The 16,157-nt window shown below is 47.0% G+C and overlaps 1 protein-coding gene across 1 annotated transcript in view; it reads left to right on the top strand.

The window, feature by feature from the left end:
* The window catches only part of LAMB1 (laminin subunit beta 1), a 48,766-nt gene that overhangs the window by 28,441 nt on the left and 4,168 nt on the right, over positions 1 to 16,157 (top strand). The window contains exons 24-31 of the mRNA XM_072326534.1: positions 6,993 to 7,362; positions 8,938 to 9,122; positions 10,309 to 10,550; positions 12,428 to 12,631; positions 13,012 to 13,156; positions 13,894 to 14,101; positions 14,301 to 14,442; positions 15,237 to 15,413. Coding sequence (XP_072182635.1) covers positions 6,993 to 7,362; positions 8,938 to 9,122; positions 10,309 to 10,550; positions 12,428 to 12,631; positions 13,012 to 13,156; positions 13,894 to 14,101; positions 14,301 to 14,442; positions 15,237 to 15,413 — 1,673 coding nt within the window. The remainder of the gene's footprint in view (positions 1 to 6,992; positions 7,363 to 8,937; positions 9,123 to 10,308; positions 10,551 to 12,427; positions 12,632 to 13,011; positions 13,157 to 13,893; positions 14,102 to 14,300; positions 14,443 to 15,236; positions 15,414 to 16,157) is intronic.

The raw sequence follows: 16,157 nt of genomic DNA, 5'->3' as shown, positions 1-16,157 counted from the left end.
AGTACCAACAAACAAGCTTCACTGCAGTCATCAAGCTGATGTGGAGTGTGAGCATCATCTCCACAGTGGGAACTTGCAATGTTCTGGGCAAGCAGCCTCTGCCCAAGGATGGAAATCTCAAGGAGGTGCATTGCTCGGGGGGTGTCAACGTGTGACCTTTTCACAAGCTGCCACAAGTTGATCTTGCTGAGAAATCAGGGCTGTTCTGCCCTGTGACATCCTTCTTTGTAAAGCAGGTGATGGTGAAAGTGGAGATGGGAAAGGCTGGAGGTGTCCTGGTGCTGCAGTCAAGCAAGAGGTTATTGCTCTTGGTCTGGGTGCTTGCATTTGCAGCCTGAGCTCCCTGCACTGGAGGGAAAGCATCTCTTGGTATCTCCCCTCTGTCTTGCCACTGATGGCAGTAGGGCCAGACCAGTGGGTGCATGCCTCCATTTGGGCAGCACTGCAACCCCTCATTACTGGCTATGGTTCCGCCACCCATGGGGAACACACACTGCAGGGAGCACCCTGGAGTCCGTAGGACTGCTTCTCTGCGAACTCCTTACTCCATACTTAAATAAAAAGCGCAATGATTTTTCACTTAATTTAACATAATGCCTAAAAATGGCATAAAAGAGGTGCAGAAGATGAGGAAAATCCCATTGCATCTCACAGCCTTGTGCCAGGTCCGTGTGAGGAATGCAGTGAGCAGGAGCTGGACTGAGGGTCAGAGCCAGCCCATTTGCAAATCTCTGGCCGTTGCTTCATCTGTGGGCTGTGTGCAGCTGTGTGTGTGTGTGTGCGTGCACATAAAAATTCTTGCTAAGTTAGTAAATAGTAGGATTACAAAGATTGCAAATGAAACTCAGGTCTCCTGAGAATTGTGCTGGAACTTTTCCAAAGCCTGGCAAGCAGAATGCAGGACTGGGCATGTGGAGCCTGCTCACTGCTAGGAGGCTCCAGGCTTGTGGGAAGCCTCTGAGATACGCTGTGGCTGCCGATGCAGCTCGAAGAAGGTGCTTGCAAAGTATATATGTGAAGTTTATGTGCTTCATGTAATACAAAGAAATGTCAATTTTAGTATCGTTATTTAGTATCATTAGTGTCAGTTTAATAAATGGAACAAACAGACCACAGTCGTGAAAGGGCAGCCTATGGGATTCAGAATTCAGTTGTGCTGCTCTGTCCCCTTAATGTGAAGTATAAATGCATTGGTATTCTTCTGTGTTGGATTTGAGTATCAAGCATTTCCATAAAAAAATAGAATCTAGATGAGCTAAAATGAAAAAGAGTGATGTTTTTATTGAGCACTCATTACAGATATTGGCAGAAAGTTGCTTTTTTCAGTTTTAAGTTTTTATTAAGTACCTGGTGCTGAATTACCTGTTCATTGAAAGTTATCCCATTGTGCTTTAGGGTTAGGCTCCACACGCTTAATTTAACATCTGAGTCTTAAACTGGGCAACCTGTTCCAATGCCTCACCACCCTCACTGTAAAAGGCTTTTTCCTTATATCCAACTTAAATCTACCCTCTTAATCTTGAAGCCACTTACCCTTGTTCTGTCACCACAGACCTTGCTGAGGAGTCTGTCCCCTTCTTTCCTATAGCTTCCCTTTAGATACTGAAAGGCTGCTTCCAGGTCTCCCCACAGCCTTCTCTTCTTCAGGCTGAACAACCTTATCTCTCTCAGCCCGTTCCTATAGCAGAGGTGTTCCATCCCTTGGATCATTTCTGTGGCCATCCTCTGGATTTGCTCCAACAGGTCCGTGTCTCTCCTGTACTGAAGGGCAGGATCACCTCCCTCACCCTGCTGGCCATGCTACTTTTGATGCAGCCCAGGGTACGGTTGGCTGTATGGGCTGTGAGGGGGCACTGCTGACTTACGTCCAGCTGCCATTCACCAGCACCCTCAGGTCTTTTTTGGCAGGGAGATGAGCAGATGTTTCATCTCCTTTTCCCTGCAGAAAGTCAGATAAACACTGAAGGAAATACGACTTGGAGTTTTTTCAGTTTAAGTTGACCTGTGGTCAGAATACTGTGATTTTTGTTGGTGGTTTGCAGGAAATTGCCCTTTCGGCCCGCTCTGCTAGTGTGCTAAAATGCAGCACAAGTCTGTTAATTCTAAGCTGGGATCTTATCTTAGCACTCATACTGAGAATGAGGATGCTGAGGAGTTAGCGATATGCTTGCAATGTAATTAGAGTCGGTAGGCAATGATTCAGAAGAAATTAGCTAGCTCTGCAAAGCTTTCAACCTTACAAATTACTGAGTGGTTTTATCATAGTGCTTCAGTACCAGCGGGAAATGATGCCAAGAAATCACTTTTGAACAAACCCATTGGTTGTTGTTTTTGTTGAGCAGTTGCCATTCATGCTCTCCATCCCTCATCTCAAGCAGTAAAGAAAATATGTCTGCAGAAGTGATTCCTCTTCAGTTTTGTGTAGGATCACTGATGACTCTTGCTTGTTCCTATCATTGTGCACGAAGGCATTAAACACCTTGACTACCCTTTGTCCAGCCCTTTCATCATCCAGTAGATCATCCTGGCTGTAGTAGCAATATACTCTTTCGCTGCAGTTGAAATGGAAGTGAATTGCAAATACTTGAATCAGTGGGAAAGGTAGCACAGCTGTCATTTGCTTCTTTGGGATTTCTCCCCTTATGTTTCTACAAGGCCGCAGTCAAATGTGAGTGCTAGTTTTGTGTTGGAGATCAGGAAAAAAAACTACTTAAATGAGTCCATGGAGATACTATGAAAATTCTGGATCCTTTGTGTGTGCCTGTGTGTTCATGTGTGCACATGCATGTGTGAGTAGAAGCCATACAGTGTTCTGTAGTCAGAAATTGCTTATCAGCAGATCTGAGCGGAGAATTTGGCTAGAAGATTTTCCTGCTAAAAATGTGACTTTGTTGAAATTGGAGAATGCCGCAGCAGAGCGTATGACTGAGTTAAACACTCCATTAAAGAAAACAATACGTCCAGTTCCAAAATGACATTTCAGAACAGAAAGCTATTGTTTGATTTACTAAATGCTTCTTTGAAAACCCTCAAATCCTTGGCTAGTGATTTCAAAAGCTTCTTTTACTCCCCTCTATTTTCCATGGGAGGTACTTAAGTTTCCTGCTTTGCTTACCCGGGGACAGATTTGATCCATGCCCAACACTGATCTTCAAAGCAAGCGGCCAGTCTGCATTAACTTGCAGACCTTCACCCTGACCCTCTTCCACCCCTGTCAGCGAAAGGAGAATAGTCAGCTGTTTGTCTTGGAGGCCATTTCCAACCCAAATGGGTTAGGGCATCTCAATGTCTTGTAGTAAAACTCTGCATCTGTGTGGTTTTATAGTACAAAATAAACTAGTTTTTCCAATTTCCAGTTGCTAAAGTACTCTAGTCTGTTAGACACAGCATTTAAAAGGAGCTTACAAGACTTTGTTTTTTCCCCATTCCAAATGAATGACATTAAGTAAAGCCATCCATCACTTGCAACTGAATGATACCTAAAAGACTTGTGCATCCCTAGATGTACCTGTGTGTTCCTTGGTTTTCTTGGGGGGAAAAAAGAAGATAACCAGGCATGTGCTGGCATTAGCCATGGTAAAGCTCCTTGAATGCTGTATCAGAGTAATGAGTGTGCTGGTTAAGCCAAACTCTCCAGAGCCCAGCTGAACTCTGAAGGGTTTGACTTCACCCTGTTGGAGTACACCAGAAGCGAAACTGCTGTAACAGAGAGAATCCTTGGCAGGCACGCAGTGGCCATAGGAATATCTGGAGATTAATGAGCAAAGCTGTGGAGAAACAAGAACTGCTGTGGCTACAGGTGATGCTAGGGGATTTTCACCAAGAAATAGGCTGGGTGTGGTGCATTGGATCATTCTGGCATGGCATTCATTTCATATCTAGGAATCAAGAGGTCTCCTGTTTTGATTTCACTGACGGTGGTGATCAAATATCACATGAATCCTTTTGTTGGATCAGCATGTGGAATAGCCAGGGCCCAGGAGACAGGCTTGTTTAACTTGGAGAGGAGAAGGCTCTGGGACCTCATTTTGGTCTTCTAATATACAAAGGAAGTGTAGGAGGGGAAATGGCTGTTTACATGGGTTGATAGTGACATGACAAGAGCAAATGGTTTTAAACTGAGACAGGAGATTTAGGTTAGATATAAGGGTGGAGGTTTTTCACACAGAGGGTGGTGATGCACTGGAACAGGTTGCCCAAGGAGGCTGTGGATGCCCCATCCCTGGAGGCATTGAAGGCCAGGATGGATGTGGCTCTGGGCAGCCTGGTCTGCTGGTTGGTGACCCTGCACACAGCAGGGGGGTTGAAACCAGACGGTCACTGTGGTCCTTTTCAACCCAGGCCATTCTATGGTTCTATGCTAGAGAAGTTGGAGATGGTAAAGGTACTGTTCCGTGGGGCCTTGGAGAGCAGAACAGCTCTCAGGGATTTCTGGCTGGCTAAATATCCTTATTAATGCAGTGTCTAGAAATGGGGCTCTGACATCTGATGGAGGTGCCCAGAGTCTGGCTGGTGAGGAACAGAGCTGGTTCCAGCAGTGACTGGATGCTTCACTAAGGCCATTCGGACTCTGAAAGAGTCACTCTGAGAATCTCAGATGTCTCCCATCAGTGCCACAGTACGGAGCTGTCTGTGGGCTGTAGCTGTAGACCATACCACAGATGTAGAAACGCATCCAAAATGTACAAAGCATCAAGAAAATAATGTACCAGAATCTCCTTTTTCCAGTGCTGGGAGAGACTTTTTCTTGTTTCCCTTTACCTGATTTAAAAATCGAGATTAAATTACCATCATTTTTACCTTTATTTTCAAAGCTGGTCCTGTGTATGGATAGTGTCCTGGGTAGATCGTAAAGAAGGGGAAGTCCAACACTTTTGAAAGCTGTTTGGTACGTGCCACAGTCACACAGCTGAACTCAGGCAGAGCCAGCAGTGCCTGCTTCTGCCCTCGGTGCAGAATCCTAAATGGAGAGATAACCCGTAGTTGTGTTTCTGTTCACCTTGCACAGTTTTCTTGTGAGTCCCACAAAGCTCAGTTTGGACGTTTCATAGAATTCAGGAAATGTGATGATCTTCCAAGTGCTGTGCTGCATTGAGAGCACACGGCTCTCTTCGCTATTTGTCTCCTCTCCCGATGGGCAGCCATAGAGTTTGAGCTGGAGCTGTGTGAATGTGTAAGTGCTTGACATCTCCCTCCACACGCTCAGCATTTTCAGGCTCCAGAGATCTTGTAATCCACGTTACCATGTAAACACTACTAAAGCCGTATCAACCGCCTTTCCTGAACATGCAGGTATTCAGAAGTAGAATCACCAACATGAATTAATGAATTTATTTATTCCGCTTTAAGCTTTTTAAATCCACACGTAAATACAGAGATCTGATTTTCCTGCAGCGCGTATTCGGGTAACTTGATCACATCCCTGAGAAAAGCCACATGTTGTTTCCCCTCTTTCTGTGCCGTGGAATGTGGACAATTCATCATTCTACCCAGAGCCTTATTAGCTGTCAGAAGGGTTAACTGACCTCCTGCAAACAGGAACTCTGCAGTTTGCCTGCAGGGAACATATCCCATGGCAGGCTGACTGCTTAAGCACTTTGGATGTAAAGTAAAAACAATCTCTTGTGTCGGGGTATAATTCAAAGAACAAAGGGCCATTTTGCTCAATTGTGCAGGCAGCAGGAGTTATTTTTGCCTCTTGCCTCTCATATTCACATTGTACAAGAAAGTCGTTTTGCTGAGGACTGATTTGTTGGGCTGAGACTCTTTGTGCGGTTCTTGAACTGAAGACCACCACTGTGTTTTGAGTTGGAGCAAACAATGCCCAGTCATGAAAACGGCTTTGTTTTGCCCTTTTTCTAAGGGGCACACTCTTGGGGTGCGTGAATTCGATTATGGACCATTTTGAGCCATGAGCCTCCTTCAAGGACACCTGGTAAATGGATGCTTAAGTGAAGGCTTTTATCAGGTATTGCAGTCCTGGAGTGTGTGCTTGACCTGCTTCAGCTTCCCATTGCCGTGATAGCAGGTAGATGACCTGCATATTTTCAGAGTCTCTTTTTATTCTTTGCGGCATCTTTTGCTGAGAGCTTTGCAGGCTGGTAGTTTTCTCTGCTGTTACCTGTGTAGTTAAGGAGGAGATGGCAATCAGCCCCTGGGCAGGCCTGCCCACAACAACATACATCATTTTGTGTCTCTCTGCTCAGTTTCTTACTGCCTGATTTTTACTCATCTTCTGTATAGGCAGAACGTCAGTGCTGGGCCAGGCACTCAGTGCTGCACCCCAATCCCTACACATCCCGCCCCCCAAATACTTCCAATACTTCCCACCTGAAGCCAGGCCCCAGCCTGCGTGCTCTATGCTGTGAGCCTGTGGATTGGTCCTGGACTTCTCTGAAGTCACCTCGGCTTTTAGGACCCACAACGTCTTGTGGAAGGGAGTTCTGCAGCATAGCTCACCACTGTAACCAGCTATCTGCTGGTGTTTGTGGGGGGAGGTGCAGGGGAGGGTGTTTGTTTCTCAGTGTGTTGCATTCCTCAGTTACTCCCTGCTGCTGTGCTGGGAGAGACAGTGACCGGTTGTTCCTTATTCACCTTCTCTATTTTGACCATGTCTTGCTCTTAAATCTTCTGCTGGGTGCCTGCCCGGCGTTTCTTTCCCCATCTGGGCAGCCTTGCTCCACTTACCCTGGTAGGAATGAAACGGGATCTGTCGGTGGCTGTTGGACTGGTGCCCCAGCACTGCAGGATGTGCCCACCCTCACCCGTTGTTGGGCTGTTTCTGACATGTGCGGATGGGCTGCTCCCGCCCTGCCCCATGGCTTCTGCCCTCCTGTAATGCCTCCAGCTCAGCCCCGGTTCCCCATACCCAAGCAGACACAGCCACAATCAGCTGACAGTAACCCACAGACCCACCTCTGTCCTCATTTCACCATTCCATTCCATCTGCTTTTATGTTCCTCAGTCCTCACAGTGCCCTTTTCTCTTTCCAGCGTGCGACTGCAACCCCCGTGGCATCCAGACCCCGCAGTGCGACCGCACCACAGGGCAGTGCATCTGCAATGAGGGGGTGGAAGGGCCGCGCTGTGACAAGTGCTCGCGGGGCTACTCGGGCTTCTTCCCCGACTGCGTGCCCTGCCACCAGTGCTTCGCCCTCTGGGATGTCATCGTTGGTGAGCTGACCAACCGCACCCAGCAGTTCCTGGATAGGGCAAACACCCTGAAAATCACGGGAGTCGTTGGCCCCTACCAGCAAACGCTCAGCACCTTGGAGGAGAAACTGGGTGAAATCAAAGCCATCATCACTCAAAACCCGGCTGCTGAGCCACTGAAGAACATTGGGAATCTCTTTGAGGAAGCAGAGTGAGTACGGTTGCAGTTAGGGTGGGTAAATCCAGTTTGGGGAGGGGTGGGAATGCTGCCAGATTGGTACTGAGGGTGCAGGTGGAGGCTGCACGCTGGGTTAGAGGGCACCCTGGCAGGTCACAGCATGGCCCTGTTGGAGCATCTCAGCATGGTACCAAGCCCCCATACCGTGAGCAGAAACCTGGCTGAGAAAGAAGGCAGGAGCAGCACAGGCTGCACTGGGCAGCTAATTACCGGCTGCTCATTAGCACCGAGCTGCTCATGCTCGCTTTGCGCTCCCCCCGGGGCAAAGGACAAGCACTGCTATTGTGTGAGAGAATGAAGAGGGGAGAGATTAAATTCCTGGATTTCCGCCTGTAGCCGATGGGGATGGGGTGGAAACTTCGGGCTTCTTTCTCACTCTGAGCTTGGGGTGGGGGAAGCAGCTGCTTGGTCACAGCACTTGTTTCCATTCTGCTCGGGGTCAGAGCCTGTATTTTGCTTTAGAGCTGAGCATACTGAAGGAAGGGGGTCTGTGCTTTCACAGATGGGGCAGTTGTGCAACTGCTAGAGCTTTGTTTGCACATTGTCAGGGGACTGCACAAAGCAAGTGGGAGAGGATCAAAGCACAGACATCTCAATTATGGACGGGCTTGTACCCTGCAATCCTCTCTTCAGCTGAAGAGCCCCACGGGGCTGCTGCTGCTGTGTATGGGCTCTGCACTAAGGGAGCACCTGTGGAGCTGCTCTTCTCTAACCAGCATGTTAGAGCTCCTTTCTGGCTGTACAGAGAAAGAAGTATTGGATTTTGAAGGGCTGCTGGCAATCAGCAGCCTGCTGAGCTGTTGGGGGCGATGGAAATTGATCACAGAGGTTAAATACTGCCCAGTTCTCTCAGCCTGAGCAATTGCAGGGTGTGGAGGGATCGCCATGGATGGGAACAGTATCCTGTGCCCAGCTCTGTTCTGCAGCAGCTCTGCCTTGTATTGTGTGGTTGTCTTTCCTTTTAGGGTTATCCCAGCAGCTGAAGCCTGCTCCTGAGTGTACTAAGGCCGTGCAGGAGGTTCTCCTTAGCCCCAGAGAATGGCTGATGGGAAGGGATCTTTACAGAGGAACTAAAAGAATCCATTGTATTAAAACCAAACCATTTAACTGTTTCCCCCCTCCTCTTTCTGAAGTTCAGATCTGTCCCATGAGTTCATAGTAATCAAAACTGCATTTGTAGTCGGGGGGGGAAGCAAATTATGTATGGATCATAGTAGTCAACTCTGACCTATGCAGTTGCCATGGTACAAGAGCATTACACCAGCCCTCTGGAATCTGCCTCCAGTTAATCTTACACAAAGCAGCTGTTTTCTGAGCAATTTGGTGCTTTGAGTTTATAAACGTGCTGTAGATTAAAAAGTAGTTTTGTGTGATAAAGGAAACAAAGCAGCATTCTAGGTAAGGCATGTTGTTACAAATCACAGCTCTGCCGAGGGAGGCCGGGCCCTGCTGTGGGAGCAACATGGCACGGCTCTAACACTGCTGAGCTGAACGGAGCCTTACAGCCCTTCCTCTGCCCCCACTAAGTGCTGCTCCTCTGTTCTGCAGCAAGTTGACAGCTGATGTTACCGTTAAGATAGCGGACATAGAAGCAAGCCTCTCAACCTTAGCAGAGAAGAGCAATAGCACCGATGCTGACCTGAGTGTGTTGGAGACAGATGCCAAAAGCCTGGATCGTGTGGTGAAGGAGCTGGCAGAACAGCTAGAGTTCATCAAGATCTCTGATGTTCGGGGTGAGTGTCACACGGAGGGGGGAGAAAGCAGCGGGGTGGCTGAAGATTTAATTAGTGCATGGTTTATCCCAGGTTAATCTTCTAACATGTAATGAAACTCAGTTCTTAGAGGGCAGCTTCTCACTGTGCATTAGTGGAGTTGCTGATGCAGCAGAGGCTCTTTTTTGCCCCCTCACCCCTTCCCTCTCTCCCTCTGTGCATTGCAATGCCGGCTCAAGTTCCTGGAACTTCAGAGACTTTAAGACTTCGATTAAATACATTTTAGATGGGGGCACAGCAGTTGGAAGTGAAGCAGATTCCAGGATACAGCCGCACCTTTCGGCTGCTCTCCCCAGGCTGTTAAGTTCTGTTTGAAAAACTCCCTGGCCCTTTATGATAGGAGTGCATTGCAAGGGCCCAGTTCTTCCCAGGAGAGCAAACCTTCGTGCCCGCTGGGATGGCGCCACGCCAGGCTTCTGTCATGGTCAGAGTTTGCTGAGAGAGGCAGGCTGCCGAAATCTGGGGAAGTTTGGAAAGCTGACCTAATTCCAACTTAAAGTATTTATTTGTTTTTTAATTTCCTGCTTTGCAGGAAGTCTGAGGTGGTTCCCAATGAATGTAGGGTTTCACAGAATGAGGCAAAAAAGGCTGTAGGAACTGGGGAGTTCCTGCCTTGTGGCACTTTGTGGAGGAGAGCTGCTCCGAGGTGCAGAGTGTGGCTGCTCCTGTGGGGTCCCTCGCATCCTCCTGGGGCCTTTCCAGCTGTTGTCCAAAATGTACGCTTCCGTAAATCAGTGTCTTTCATCAGGAAGTTGTTTCTTGGGAGAGCTCTGAGCAGCTTCCAAGCAGTGACTCCATACACCAGACATCTATGCAGCAACAAGAACTAACGGCGTATGCATGTCCTTAGAAAATGGAACGTTGGGTCTCCATTCACCCTCAGGGCAGAGTTAAGTCAGTTCCTGTGTCAGAGAGCTGCTTAACTTTTAAACCAGCAAACCTCACACACTTTCAACCAAAAAACAATGGAGTGTTCAAACAACAGGACAAATTTTGTCATCTTTACAATAGCACGGAGTGCAGCTAAAGAGGCTGTTGTTTGCTTTGACTTGATGCTAACCCAGATGTGCCATCCGCCAGCCTCCGTGATTTAAATTACTTGGTGTTACTTAACAGATTTCTGAGCGGCTCTGTCTGATTTCTGCAGGAGCCCTGGACAGCATCACCAAGTATTTCCAGATGTCCTTGGAGGCAGAGGAAAGGGTCAATGCTTCCACTGTCCACCCCGACAGCGCCGTGGAGCTGTCAGCGCAGACGCGGCAGGAAGTGGAAGACTTAATCAATGAGAAGGAGGCCCAGTTCAAGGCTAAGCAAGAGGAGCAGTCACGCCTCCTGGATGAACTCGCTGGCAAGCTGCAGAGCCTGGATCTCGCCGAAGCATCAGCAAAGGTATTTGGCTGAGAATTCCTGGGATAAAACCTACAGCAAAAGGTCGGGCTTGTGAAGAAGCAACAGGCAGGGAGAAGTTGTTTAAGATGGACAGAGAAATAGTTTGTTCCTACAAAAATGCACATTTCATTGATGATGGGGTATTGTGTGGGTTCCGAGACACCTATAGAGTATCAGTCTTTCACGTTCTCCCTCTTGCTTCTAGAAGCTCAGCCCTGACAGAGCACCTTTTCATCACATCTGACACCAAATCCCTTTGCTGTGGGCAGATCTCTCAAATGCAGTAAAGTTTAGTGAGCCCACTGGACCAAGAGCCAACCTCTTAAAACACAGTTGACATGCTTGCTTTTCCCGGCCTGCTTCGTTTTTGCAGCATTCCAGAGTACACACCATACCTGTGCAGCACTCCTGCTCATGCTGCCCTCCTTGGTATTGCCACACTCCCATCCTTCTGCTTGGAACAAAGCAGAATTTACAGGGAGCTGGAGTCAAAAGGGCACAGTCCCCGTTGAAGCTGCCTGCTCATCTGTAAATATGATCAAGGGTAGTTTTCTCTGGGGCGAGGCAGGGTGTTCCTTCAGTTTCCCTTTGAAGGCAGCCGACTGCATTCAGAGAACAATCCCACTTGAAGTTCCACAGAAGGGAGAGCTCATTAACTCCTCTGGGCAAGGCTGGGCCTGTGTGAGAGGATGAGGTCTTCACACAGTGAATTGTCCCCGGTCCTTTACAATGACAGCCACCCACCCCAGCCCTCCGCCTCCTTTTTCTTGGGGAGAGAAGAAAGAGGCATCTTTCTGTTTAGTTTCCCTGCCCCTACATTCCTGCCTAATGTGCTCTTTAAGGACCGAAAATCTTGGTTAGATGTTATCAAAGCAGTAAACACTGAGTTAGTTGCTCGGAGGTGCAATCATGGGATGCAGAAACAAAATCTTTTTGCTTTCTAGCTACTGCTGGGTCGTGTGCCAAACAGGTAAAAGGGAATCTGTTACACTTCACAGGAGCCAGCTGCAGCTAACTTGGCACAGCCCCTCAGTGTTCCCAGAGAGATTCTTGGCTGAAAGTACATCAGCCAGAGACTGTCCTTTGGCATAAGGAGTGGGGTGGAAAGGGAAAAGAACCTCACAGGAATAAAGGATTTTCCATCTGGCTAAAACAACTTCTACTGATTTCATTGTCCAGTTGGCCACAATAATGGATAAGCTCAGTAAAAATTGCCAATTAAAGTAGTTTTACTTCAAAAAAAACCAGCAACAAAGTTGGTCTCTGCTGATTTCATTGTCACAAATTGGAAAGCATTGTGACAGAGGTGACATTTGATGGAAGGGAATGGGACAGCTTTTTAAGAGAGGTGAGGAAGTTTCCTGTTCAATATTTTATTTCTTTGCCTTTGCCTCTCCCCTAGGCAGCAAAGGAAAAGAGCTCACCCTGTACAGAATGTGTTCTATCTTAAAGAAAGCTGCAGTATTTCCTCCAACAGCAGTAAGATGGGCTTCAAACAGAAGGAATACAGGCAGTAGTAGCTTCTGGCTTGTAAACCAGAGCCTGAAGGCAGCTTTCTGGTGAAGCTGACAGGCAAAAAAAGCAGACAAAGAAGGCAGAGCTGCCCTCAAGCTACTCCAGCAGGTGGGAGCTGGCTGGCTGCAGTCAAGTTAAAGGCAGGGAGTTGTGGAAAGGGCATAGAAGAACTAACATCATGCAGGCATGGACCCGTCTGCTCTACTTCAGCATCATTTGCTATCATAGAATATGTAAAGTTGGAAGGGACCCATAAAGATGGTCAAATGTCTTTAGTTGTGCTGTGGTATTTAGGATGCCATCCCCCTCACGGCTCAGTAATAAAACTGAGGCTGTGATGGCTGCCCTTGTCTCCTTCCCAGATGTGTGGCACTCCAGTGGGAACCTCTTGTGATGAGTCAGAGTGTGGGGGGCTGCACTGCCGGACTGATGCGGGGCAGAGGAAGTGTGGAGGACCTGGCTGCGATGGGCTGGTCACTGTCGCTCACAACGCGTGGCAGAAGGCCATGGACTTTGACAGAGACATCCTCAGCGCACTGGCAGAAGTTGAGCAACTCTCCAGAATGGTAATACATAAATCAATTGTTGTGATACAAAGGCAATCTTGCAGCGGTAACCCAAGTTTAGACACTAGTTGACAAAGCATGTGCCTGGCTTACTTCACAGTCCTTCTTTCTAGTTGCATAACGTCATCAAACTTGTAAAGATACTCAGACCTCAGCTTGCTGAAGTAAAGTTTCATGCGTTACTCCAAACATTAGCAGGAGTTGTTTAAATTAGCACTGGTGGTGTGGATCACAGCCAGCTTTTAAAAGTGTTCTGTGAGTTTTATGAGAAGAAGCATTTCTCATTACTGTTACCTCTGCCTCCAACTGAATTTCTGTTGTAAATCAGGCCTGAAAGCATCGCAAATATGCAGTCAAGCCCTTTACTTTCTTCTCTTCAGGTTTCTGAAGCAAAGCAGAGAGCTGATGAAGCCAAACAGAACGCACAAGAAGTTCTGCTCAAAACCAACGCTACAAAAGAACAAGTGGACAGAAGCAATGAAGATCTGAGAAACCTTATTAAGCAGATCCGAGACTTCCTCATGCGTAAAAACCTTAAACTCACATTCTCTCTTTTATTTCTACATCTGTGAAAACTCTTTCTGGCATCGTTCTCCAAGTGGTAACACAATAGTCATCATCTTCCTTGGCCCTTTTCAGCCAGATTTAGTGGGTATGATGAAATCTGGGAATGAGAAAACCAAGACAATAGGAAAGAAAGGCCGATCTGTAGCCCACTGTTTCGTTCCTTTCAGCTGAGACCATTGTGCTTCTCTAACTTGCCAAGTGTGTTCCTAAGTTCTGGCCAGAACAACACAGTGCAGTTAAAGGGGAGGACAGTCACGGTTAGAAACTGTGAGGTTAACTCCATGTGAGAAAACGGGTTAAGGTTAAATGAGGGCCCTTTTCATTGCTGAGTGGCAGCATGGCAAGCCCATTCCTTCCCTGTTTGCACAAGGCTGAATATACTGTTAGCACAAATACATTTATGTGCATTGGCTTCCCTTCCTCTGGGCTTGCAGCCCACCACAGCCCCAGCACAGGGTAGCTAATCACTGAGATCAGCAAGAGGCTTCCAAGAGAAAGAGACTAGGAGGGCCTTTGTGCCTGCTGGGCCTCTCCTTAAAGAGAAGTTTTAATACCCTGACATACTGCAGTCTGGAGAAGGAAGCTTTTTCCATGATTTTGCTTTTTGAGGGAGCAGGTGGACAAGAATGTTGAATACTGAGGCCTGACAGCAGGGGGCTTTCACTCACAGCTGTGTCGTTTCTGCCTACCTGTAGAAGACAGTGCTGACCTGGATAGCATTGAGGCAGTGGCTAATGAAGTGCTGAACATGGAGATGCCCAGCACCCCCCAGCAGCTGCAAGCCCTGACAGAAGACATCCGTGAACGTGTGGAAAGCCTTTCTGATGTGGAGGTCATTCTGCAGCAGAGCGCTGGAGACATTGCCAGAGCAGAAATGCTACTGGAGGAAGCTAAAAAAGCAAGGTATGCAACCACATTTTGCATTAGGTATTTACAGTCACTGGGAACTGGAACAAGATTACTGTTCTACAAGGGAACACAGTTTACCTTATCAGAAAGCAGATTCCCCATTCCTCCACAACGGGGCAAAAGAGACCCCTTGCAGTGTGTGACCATTGCAAAGTAAAAGCACTTTTAGTGCTAACCTAGTTTTGCTCCACAGCAAAGGTGCAACAGATGTTAAAGTCACTGCAGACATGGTGAAAGCAGCACTAGAAGAAGCTGAAAAGGCTCAAAACGCAGCTGAAAAAGCCATAAAACAAGCTGATGAAGATATTAAAGGAACTCAAGACCTGCTGACCTCAGTAAGTTATCTCCACATATGCTTTCAGATGCAGAAACAGGAACACATCTGATATTCAGAAACCAATATAAGGATGTCTAAGGAAGGCAAATCAAAGTCTGCACTTAAAATGAGTCTAAACCATTCAGGCCTTTATTATGTAAATATCTTAGTAAGAAAATAACTAGTGGTCTACATGCTTAACAAAGCAGAAAGGTTTTTCTCACCCCATATCATGCACCACTAATGTTACATGAGTGGGACCACAGCAGGTGTGCCAAGATGCCTATGAAGTCACACATATCAGTCACTTGGCAGTAGTGTATTGGCATAACCGTGCTGTCTAGCAGTGCCATTCACTGCAGCAGGAGAAAACTGATGCTAGATTGAAGCGGTAATTGCTGTAATTGTGTCAGATAACATATTTTCAGGCTTTAACTCGTAGCTTTCATGAGACCTTCGTGCTAACTCTACCCATTCGGTTTGGCCAGCTTAAGAGATGGACAACTTCAGACATTTAGCACTGTCATTTGATAATGAACTTGTGAAGGTCTGTTTGCAGACTAAGCAACTCTTGCACGTGTAATGCAATCAGATCATTCTTAATGAAGCTCCCTAACGCTTCTGAGGACTTCACTGTACTTCATCTTACAGCAGTGGGCTGTTTTACCCCAATTGTCTACTTTTAACAAAATGAAACACTTCTTAAGTATCGCATCTACTCTGTGACCCAGCCAGTTGATCACAACTTACTCAGAAAGCTTGTATCATGTTCAGAGTCTTTGGAAAGCGTGTCTTTGTCCCTCTTCCTGTTAGATTCAATCTGAAAATGCAGCATCTGAAGAAACACTGAACAATGCCACTTTACGCCTGTTTGCGCTTGAGAGGAGCGTTGAAGACCTGAAGCAAAAGGCTGCTACAACTTCAGCAGACATGGGCAACATAGAAGACAAAATTGCTTCTGCAAAACAAAATGCTGAAGAAGTTAAACAGGTGAGAAGTCTGGGATAGATACTAAAAGAGAACCAACAAAACTCACGCTGGGGCTGAGTAGGTGAACACTGCTGGATTCCTTTGATCCACTTATCTTGCTGGCTGTGTGCAGGTGACAAAAAAAAAGTGCCTAATGCACTTAGTGAGGTGTTTTTTACTCAGCCTGTTACTAAATGGAAAGAGAGAGAAGCATCAGGAAGTTGTCAGGTTCTAAAACAGTTGCAGGAAATACACGTCACTGCCACGCATCAGCCTTCCACAGGTTTGTTTCTGTCCCTCAGCTTTGCTGTCTGCCACAGATCAACTGGCAAATATAGATGGAAAACAAAATGGTTTCTACAGTGACGTTCAGGCCAAACAAACCCTAGTTGGGCATATACAGAATCAAGTGGCAAGAATAAATCCTTAGCTCAGTATAAAACTAGTCTCATTTCTAAGTATTGGAGATGCAGAATTCACTCCGACCATATGGCCTAATTCCCAGTGTCTGCTGTACACCTTCGTAATACCAAAAGAATGTTCATTAACAAAACAATCGACAAATCTGCCAAAGGAAGTTTTCGTTGCTCCAGCCTTTTGGCTGGAATTAGCCCATCGGTCTCAAGAGACGTTTTCTGCTAAGAGGGATGTATTAACCATGTAACAATTACTTCCAAACACTGAGTAGTATTTCAGGTGGCCGTCGGACCCCAGAGGGCTCAAGTATTGCAAGACTGTTAACTTGCTTACTGGTTGAATTCATCT

The sequence above is a fragment of the Excalfactoria chinensis genome, chromosome 1, assembly GCF_039878825.1.
Source record: "Excalfactoria chinensis isolate bCotChi1 chromosome 1, bCotChi1.hap2, whole genome shotgun sequence".
NCBI classification, from domain to species: domain Eukaryota; kingdom Metazoa; phylum Chordata; class Aves; order Galliformes; family Phasianidae; genus Excalfactoria; species Excalfactoria chinensis.
This window is presented reverse-complemented; position numbering and strand designations above follow the sequence as displayed.